Source organism: Orycteropus afer, unplaced genomic scaffold (assembly GCF_000298275.1).
Source record: "Orycteropus afer afer isolate SDZICR_OR568_19922 unplaced genomic scaffold, OryAfe1.0 scaffold00396, whole genome shotgun sequence".
NCBI lineage: Eukaryota > Metazoa > Chordata > Mammalia > Tubulidentata > Orycteropodidae > Orycteropus > Orycteropus afer.
The window spans coordinates 430103-439501 of NW_006921983.1; the positions used below are offsets into that span (position 1 = coordinate 430103).

A 9399-nucleotide genomic window follows, 5' to 3' on the forward strand; every position below is an offset into this window, starting at 1 on the left:
ATATAATTTTCTATGCTGCGCTAGTTTTGTTTACGAATCATGTTATTGTTTTAGTATTTGCTGAATATTTATGCTGGTCCTCTTTTTTATTTTGATGTGAAGGTTTATAAATTTTGAGGTTACCCTGTGATTTATAGTTTTCTTCCTAAGTGTAGAACAGTCCGTTCTATCTTGTAGTTGTCTTGACTTCCCTACCATCTACGAGACAGATATTTTTCCCCCCTTTTGGTTTGTAGTTGTCCTCATGTGTCAGTTGATGTCTCTGGTTCCCTGTTTACAATATTGTAGGCTTATTTACTTTGAATACTTCCATAGCTGGTTGGTTTCTGGATTATATCATCATGTGTGTTAATGGTCAGTTCTTGTTGGCTGTTGTTGCTTCTCTGTCCAATGGGCTCCCTTTAGCATCTCTTGTAAGGTTGGTCTGGTTTTAACAAATTCCCTTAGTTTTTGCTTATCTGGAAATGTCCTAATTTCACCATCATACTTGAGGGACAGTTTTGCTGAGTATGTAATTTTTGGTTGAAAATTTTTCTCTTTCCGTTTTTTATATATACCATCCCACTGTCTTCTTGCCTGCATGGTTTTTGTCGAGAAATCTGAGCTTAGTCTTATTGGTTGCCACTTGTAGGTAACTTTTTGTTTTTCCCATGCTGTTCTCATAATTCTTTCTTTGTCTTTGGTTTTGGTGAGTTTCATGATGATATGTCTTGGTGTTTTTCTTTTGGGGTCTATCCTGTTTGGGTTTCGTTGGACTTCCTGAATAGATATATTTTCACCTTTCATCATATCGGGGAAGTTCTCCTCCATGTGGGATCTTTTTATGGTCAATAAGTAATATGAAACTGAGAAGACTTTTTGGGTAGCAAGTATTTTAATAACATAAGGTTAGAAATAATCCAAACACTGTAGTTTTGTATTTTTGAAACAAGTCTTTTTATGGAAGTAACATGTACTTAATTAGATTTCTTATTTTAATTAGAATCAGTCGGACTTGTCAGATGAAGAGCTCAATGATGACCTTTTACAAAGTGATAATGAAGATGAAGAAAATTTCAGGTACTCTTATTAACTCACTAAAAATGTTCTTTAACTATAACGATAGAAATATTTGTAGTTTATATTTCTAACAAAATATAATTGAACAGTATTATATTTTCACATGATTGCATTCTAAACCTTTTTCTGTAAGTAACTGAATTTTATGAGTCAGTATAGGTCTTGCCTTAATGAGTTCTGTTGTATAGGTTATGAAAGCTCAGTACATATATGTACTGTTCTTTTTAAAGAATTACTTTATTGGATCGAGGGCAATGGGTTTGGATTCTTACAGTAAGTAGTGTTAGTTGCAATTTGATGTGGTTGCTTTTATTTTTATTTCAGACAATTTTTATTTTTACATATTTGTTTGCTAAATTACCATTTTGGAAATTACTTTGGGCATACTTTATACACTAGTTGACTATCTGAATATAATGAATATTTTTCTGTTATTGATATAGTAACATAGAAGAAGAGGACGGAGATATATAGTATAGTCTGGTCAAAAAAAAATCATCATAATTTTTGAGGAAACATTTATTGGGGAAATTGGAGCAAACACTTTTTAGTTACAAATGTGATTAATTTTTGAGCCATAAATTTGTAACAGGTTTTCTAATGGAAAATATTTTTTACCGGTAAAAATATAATTTTAATTGATTTAATGTACCTAAACTTCCCAGTTCCATTCTTTGACATCATTATATTCAGTGTTTTTAGTTAGTCAGATTGTCCTTGAAATGTATCTCTGGAAAATGTTAGCCACAGAATGTTTTTAAGTCTATGTGAAATACTCACTTTTTGTTAGGATTAGATATTTAATATATGTGAATTTAGATTTATCTGCAAAATCTTTCATTTGAAGTGTTGTTGTCTTGCATATTTTATTGTTTGGCTTTTAGAGGCTCTGATGGTGTATATTTATTTATTGCAGTTTTAAAACCTTCTTTATCACTTTAATAATTTTCTGAAATGTGTGACTAGTATATATTTGGACATTGAAATGTATTTTCACATAGTTTTTGTTTTCTTAGTTTTATTTATTTTGTTGAGAATCTACACAGCAAAACAAACAGATTTCAGTAGTTTCTGCTTGTACAATTTAATGACATTGGTTACATTCTTCAAGTTGTGCAATCATTTTCACCTTTCTCTTTTGAGTTGTTCTTTCCTCAGTAACAAACTCACTGCTCATGAAAGCTCTTTTCTCATCTTTCAAGTTGCTGTTGCCAGTTTGAATCCCATATAGATCTTAAAAGAGCATAATGCACAAAGCAGACATTTTTACTAGTTAAGCTAAACTATTGTTTGATTTTAAGGTGACTTCAGGGGATATTTTTTATATAACTTGCATTATAGATTGTAAAAAAAATAAATTATTCTTGAAATTTTGACTATAATTTTTTGCTTACAGAATAATACTATTGTTTTTATTTCGAAATCTTAGAAAGCAGTCGTCATCCTTTTCCTTCTGACAATTAAAAATGAAATTAAAATGAAGAATTTGTTTGATTTTAGTCCTGGACCTTTGCCGGTCAGACCTGTTTTTATCATCTGGTTGATTTGATTCTCTTGGTCAATAGTCTGCAACTGATGATAAGTGGTGGTGGTGTATGCATATGATGCTAACTCAGTATAGCTATTAAGCCTTTCTTTCGGTCATTGATGATGTAAATGTGCATTTATCAGTTAACTGGGATAGCTTTCCACTAGTAGTGCTTTAAATCTTTGTAGCAACTAATTAATTTAATTATTTATTTTGAACTCTGTTCTAATTGGGTGCTTTTCTTTGTATTTTTTGTCCTCTCTAGTTCTCAGGGTATCACAATTAGTCTTAATACTACATCTGGCATGGTACCATCTTTTGAACTGTCGGACAACACTAATGACCAGTCTGGAGAACAAGAATCTGAATATGAACAAGGAGAAGATGAAATAGTTTATCACAAATCTGATGGCTCTGAATTGTATTCTCAAGAGTACACAGAAGAAGGACAGTATGAAGGCCATGATGCTGAGTTGACAGAAGACCAAATAGAATATGTGGAAGAGCCAGAGGAGGAACAGCTTTACAATGATGAAGTGTTAGACATCGAAATCAATGAACCTTTAGATGAATTTACAGTGAGTCTTTTTTCCTTTGTATGACTAAAGATAACAATGCTTCACAGCCATAGGTGTTTTAGACTGATTTGAAATCTATTTACCTCCCTAGGGAAGGAGGGAAATTAGACCTTATTATCACTGTCTGCCAGTTTCTTTATCTGAGCTATGACAAAGTTTGTGTTGACAGCTTGTTTGGCCTTAGGTAATGCTCCTTTGTCATTCTGGAAGGCTGGAAAGAATCATGACCTTGAGGATTGTACCCTTAAGGAAGAAAACAGCTTTGTGTGGTAGAGATACACTGTCAATTGTTAGAAGTACTTAATGCAGAAGCTTTTATCCAGGCTTTAGACAAGATCTGATAAAGTCCTTTTAAGGTGAAAAGATTATTGACCTGCTAAAGATATCTTTAAGGTGCTAATATTCCAAAGTGATTGATGCCCTGCTCATTCATCCTTTTTTGTAACTGAGAAGTGTCTAAATCTGAATAAAGAGATTGGAGGTTAGTTTAGGAAATGTCACACATAATTTGTTATCTGTAATTAGGAAGCTAAGATTGTGTTGATTTTTATTTTGGAAAGAAGATGCTGGTAGGTAGTTTTTCAGTTGAAATGTCAGATAAAAGTATTAGAGAAAGATTGTTCATCTGTCTTAATGATTCATTACTGGAAAGATTTGCTTTGTAAAATAAATATTTAATGAAATTTATATGGGGAAGTGATCTCAGTAGTTGAAGTGGAGTGTTAGGTTTTTTCAGGAACACACAGGGTTCCATTGTGTTGTGGTACAACAGGGCCTGTGGAGATGGCCATGGAGGCATGATGAGTTAGGGCCTCTAAGAGAGTCTAGTCTCATTAGGAATAGCTATTTTATATCTTCATTCAGAATGAGCTTTCATTTGTGAAAAAAAAAAGTTTAAAAATTTCTGAATTTTAATCATTGCTTTAATACAGAAGTAAATTTTGAAACGGATTGTGTAAGTGGAACCTTAGAATATTTAGCTGTGGACATGATTGTTCTTTGGTCTGTCAAGAATGATTTGATTCTTTCATGCTTGCTTTTCAGTACAATAATGAAAAAGTGTTTGTAATTTTAGTTTTGGTCAGTAAAATCATGTAAAACGTGGTGACTTGTTATTTAGATAGCCTTGTAATAGTTTTTTTATTTTGGTAGTAAGTTCTTTGCTAATGGATTTGATTTATTGGTGTATTTATGTTTTCTTAAAATGGGATACTATAAAATGCTTTTTTAAAAGTTAATATCTTTAAAAAGTGTGCCTATTTATTCCCTAGTTGGAATATTTTATTATTTCTCTTAGATACTAGTAAAATAAGATGATTGACTCAGTGATCTCTGGGGTCCTTTCCACTTGTAAATTCAATAGCTCAAATTTTACTGATTTCTAAGCACTGGGGGCACATATATTGACAAACCATGAAACATGGTTCCTGATCTTAGTTAACTTAGAATTTAGTGGGACAGATCACTGTGTGGAAGCACTTGATTAAGTGTGCAGTGCTAGATAAGAGGTAGCTATCACTTCTACGTTTTAGTAAAGTTTGTTTTAAAGACATTTTATAATAAATGAGTAATTTTCTTTTATTGTATTCTGTTGTCAGACTTGAAGTTACTTTAGGCTCCTGGTTGTTATAAATTGGATTTAATTATCCAACATCACATGGTCTAAGATGTGGATATCTAAAAGAAAAGAAAATGTGGCAACTTAATATACTTAGAGTACTCTTCCATATTAAAAGCAATTAATTTTTTTAGAATTAAAAAAAAAAGCTTTAAGGTAAAACTGTCTATTTAGCAATTCTGAAAGTATGTTTATATTTTCATAGAGAGTATGAACTTTAAAGGTGAGAAGTGTTTGTCTTTTATAAACAATATGAGCTCACCTTGCTATATCTAGCCTTATAGCCATGACCATTCTTTTCTTTTTTTCCTATTTCTTTTAAGATTATTGGTTTATGCTTAGTTATCACAGTGGTAGCTTCTGGAATTACCTCTTTGTGTAGGAGGAGATACACAGAATTAAATTGTAAAATACTCACCTCTTGCTCTGCAGTAGAAGCCTCTCATTGTCTTCTTAGGCTGTCACTGATAAACTATTTATTTATTCATTATTGTACTAATGAACACATTAATAGATTTTAATCTCTGTTTGTATCCCAGTGGTATTTAGTTTATTAAATGGTTACTTTAACTATGATTCTTTGCTCTCGTTAGTATTTGTTAATCTGTACTCTTAAAACCAGAGTTGAACTTTATGAACTGATCATGAGCACTTTCTATTAGCGCTTACCCACAAAATCACACAGAGGGACTTTTGCAGTAACTAGTAGTAGTATCATCAAGCTACAGAACTTTACAATTGGAAGGAACATTCAATTTTACATGTGACGGATCTGAGGTCAAAGAAATGGGAAAACCTGGTTTTACAACTCTGGTGTTCTTTCTTACTGTACCAAAATGTAAGAAGAACCTTAAGTTTAGCTATTCTGCTGGTGCTGTTCTTAAGAGTGGACTGTGATTTGATTTGAAACCTTTACTCTTGTATTAGTAAAGAGTGTGTTTTGCTTATTACCCAAAAAATTTTTGAAAATTATTGGGTGACTTAGACTTTTTAAGTGCCAAGTAGTGTGTGTAGGGCCTTTTAAATTAAACTTAGATTGGCATTTCATAAAACAGTGTTCACTAAAAGCCATTTCAGTTAATAATTTATGTAAAGGGTACCAGATTTTTTTCCCTGTGGGAATACCATGGTGTATGCTGTACTCTATTGTAAATTGGCTGAAAATTTTGATTAGCATTGTCTCATCTTATTTGAAATCTGACAGTTCTTCTACCAGTGAATCATGGGTATTGATAATTGCTCTTTTTAATAGGATTATAACTAGTTCTTCTGGAAAGTAAAAATGCACTGTGTTCAGAGGATCTTGAGAGGTAGTCTTGTGAAAAAAAGTAGTTTTTTACCTTAAATACATCTGTTTTTCTTTGGAAGTTGTAGATTAGGCTGTTGTATATCATACTGTATGTTGTTTAGTTTCCTTAGGTTATTTACTCCTTTCTGCCTGCCTTGCAACCATTTTACTGTTTGTTTTTAGCAAGTGGCTAGGGACACTGGGAAGAAAGATCATCTCTGCTGAGTGGGAACGGGAGACTGGGAAAAAACTAAGAAATCTGATCTTGTCACTTGTTAGTAGTACAGTAGAGACCCTTCTTTCAGGGTAATCTCCAGCAAGCCTGCCTGCTTCTTTCCATGTACCCTTAAGGGACTACAGCCTGTGATATTTTTCTTATATTTTATATAAAACTGGGAATCAACCCTCTCATTCAAGGGAGAAGCCTAATGTAGAAAGTAATATTAACATGTGATTTTTTTTTTTAAACTCAGATATTGAATTGAATTGCCCATAATTCTGTTTTTCATTGCCATAAAAAATTGCTAGCATTGAGTATAATTTTAGCTTTCTTATTGCTACTGAGTTCTTATATGATAGTGCATGAACAATTTCTTTTCCCCCTTTTTCTTTATATTACTTTAAAAAAGAGCAAATATTTAACAGGGCATTTTTAAGTTTGAAGCAGCACCCCGTGTCACTAACCTTAACACTGGGTTAGCATGATGTCCTTTGTTCTCATTAATACTTAGAGGAAGTTACATTCTATTTTTGTGCTGCTTTGTACGCAGTCAGGTAATTGCCATAGTAAAATTTGCTAGAATAATTAAGCATGAGTCATAAAGATGATAAGTGCTTAAAAAAAAAAAAACCCAAAAGATGTATGAGAAAAACATGTTTTCTCTTTAATGGCTGTTAGGATGAAGAATACTTGCAGGCTTATGGTGGGCAACAAGGGATGCAAAAGCAGGAAGACTATGTTGCTGAAGATAAATTAGATGAGATTACTGGTTCCCAGGTTGCTCCTGAAACTGAAGAGGTACTTGTTAATCTTTTAAAAAGAGTCCAAAAGTTGTTTTTTCTCTTTCTTTCTTTTTTTCCTTTCTTCCAGATTTAAAATGAGCATCTGCTTAGTGTTAGTGAAAAGTTGATATATCTGCTCTTGGAATTATTGAGTGTAGTATAAAGCTTAGCTTTCTAGACTCTTTGGGAAGTTAGTCCTGTTGAGCTGTGTTTTCCAGATAGTGGTTTGCCCTTCAGGGGTTACACTGTTTTAAAAGTTTTATGGGGATCTGACTCCTAGTGACCCACCCTTGGGTTTCTGAGGAGGTATCACTATGGCAGTAGGTCACACAGTCTTCCTTCTGAGGAGATTATGGGGATAGGGATAGATATCTATGGAAAATAGGTTGTATCTGTTATTGCTTTGAAAGGAGTGCTGTAATTATCTTTAACCTTTCCTTATTAACTAAAAGTTCTCATTATGAGCATTAGTTAATTTTGATCATTATTCAGGTGTACTACAAGGTTCCTCGTGTTTTAGATGTTTAGGTTTTGAAGAAACAAGGATGGATCGAATTTGATTCCTGCCCCCAAGTAACTTGTAGTCTAATATAGGGTAGGGAGTATGGTTGTAAATTCCTTTGATGTTAGTTAGAAAAAGTAAACTCTCCCAAGAGAGGTTCAGATAAAGTACTTTAGGAGCTCACAGAAAGAGAATACCTGAGCCGGATGTGTGTCTGAGTGAGTTGGAGATAAAAGGGGGTCAGTAGTCACTGAGTCTTTAGAGAAGAGATAACCTCTCAATTAGGTCTTAAAAATAGTAGTTTGGACTAATAGAAATTATGTGGGGCATAGGGTTAAATGTATTCTGTTATGTAAGCTTGTGGGCCAAGCATAAAAGCCAGAAAATCATTAAGACTTGTTGATTTTTTTTTTTAATGTTTCTTATTTAATACTTTTTTCTACCTCTTTTATTGGGAGCTCTAGTAACGTAGTGCCTAAGGCACTTGACTGCTAATCAGAAGGCTGGTGGTTCAAACCCACCACCCACTCCTCGGAAGGACGGTTGGGCAATCTACTTCCATAGTGATACCGCCTCAGCAACCCAAGGAGGGGTTGCTATGAGTTGGGTCTGACTCGACGGCATGTAACAACAGCAGCAACCTCTTTTATTAAGAGATCTTGAAAACTGGTATTTCATTGGCTTAGTTCATTTACTTTATTTATTTATTACTATTTTTTTACTCAGCTATTTTTATTTTATTTTTAATTTTTGTTGTGATTTGAGTGAAAGTTTTATAGAGCCAATTCATTTTCCATACAGCAGTTCATACATATTTTGTTTAATGACATTGACTGCAATTCCTCACCGTTTAACAGCTCTCTTCCCACTTCCTCCCTGTAGTTACCTCTTCCCTGTGTCCTTTCCTTCCATGCACTCCTACCCCCCTGAGCTCGGTCCCTATGCAAACAATGCCCTTGTGTTCTCCCACAACTGATCACTCCAAGGAGTGTATCACCTGATGTATATGTTCACCCCATATGCCTGTCTATTTGGTTGAAAGCCACAGGAGTGAGTTCTGTTCCAGACCTGAAGGATAACTAGGGGCCATAGTCTCAGGAGTCTTACCAGGCTCTATTAGAGCAGCAAACCTGGTCGTTTTTTTCTTTATTTGTTTTAAATGATTTTGAGTTTTGTTCCATATTGTTTTCCTGCTCTATCCAGGATCTCCTGCACCGATCAGTGGTAGCCAGGCACCTTCTAGTTCTTCTGGTCTCATGGTCACATAGGCTGAGGATCACATGGTCTACTAGTCCCTTAGACTGATTGTTTCCATGTATCTTTGGTTTTCTTCATTTCTTCTTTGCTGTAGATGAGGAGAGACCCATCATTGCATCTGATGGCCGCTTGCAAGCTTTTAAGACCACTGTTACTACTCACCAAAAGTAGGATGTAGAACAGTGTTTTTGTATAGTGTGTTATACCAATTGTTAGCTCATTTACTTTAGATATTATTCCAAGTCTTTAGAAATAATCTGTGAAACATTTTGTTTACCATTTTTCTTTCATAATATAATATAATATAAAATACAGTTTCTCTTTTATAAGATACATATTCTTTTCATAAATGATACATATAAGAAAGCAAACCCACTGCCATTGAATCTGTTCCAACTCATAGTGAGCCCTATTGAGTTTCCAAGGCTATAACTCTTTATGGAAGTAGCTTGCCTCATCTTCCTCCTGTGGAGCAGCTGGTGGGTCTGAACCACTGACCTTCTGGTTAGCAGATAAATGCCTTACCCACTATGCCACCAGAGCTCCTGTGTGTGTGTGTGTGTGTGT

At 34.0% G+C, this 9399-nt stretch overlaps 1 protein-coding gene across 1 annotated transcript in view; it reads left to right on the top strand.

Moving 5' to 3' along the window:
• RBM33 (RNA binding motif protein 33) overlaps window positions 1-9399 on the top strand; it is a 205479-nt gene that overhangs the window by 86269 nt on the left and 109811 nt on the right. The window contains exons 6-8 of the mRNA XM_042782629.1: window positions 983-1059; window positions 2853-3165; window positions 6970-7089. Of these exons, the coding sequence (XP_042638563.1) occupies window positions 983-1059; window positions 2853-3165; window positions 6970-7089 (510 nt within the window). The remainder of the gene's footprint in view (window positions 1-982; window positions 1060-2852; window positions 3166-6969; window positions 7090-9399) is intronic.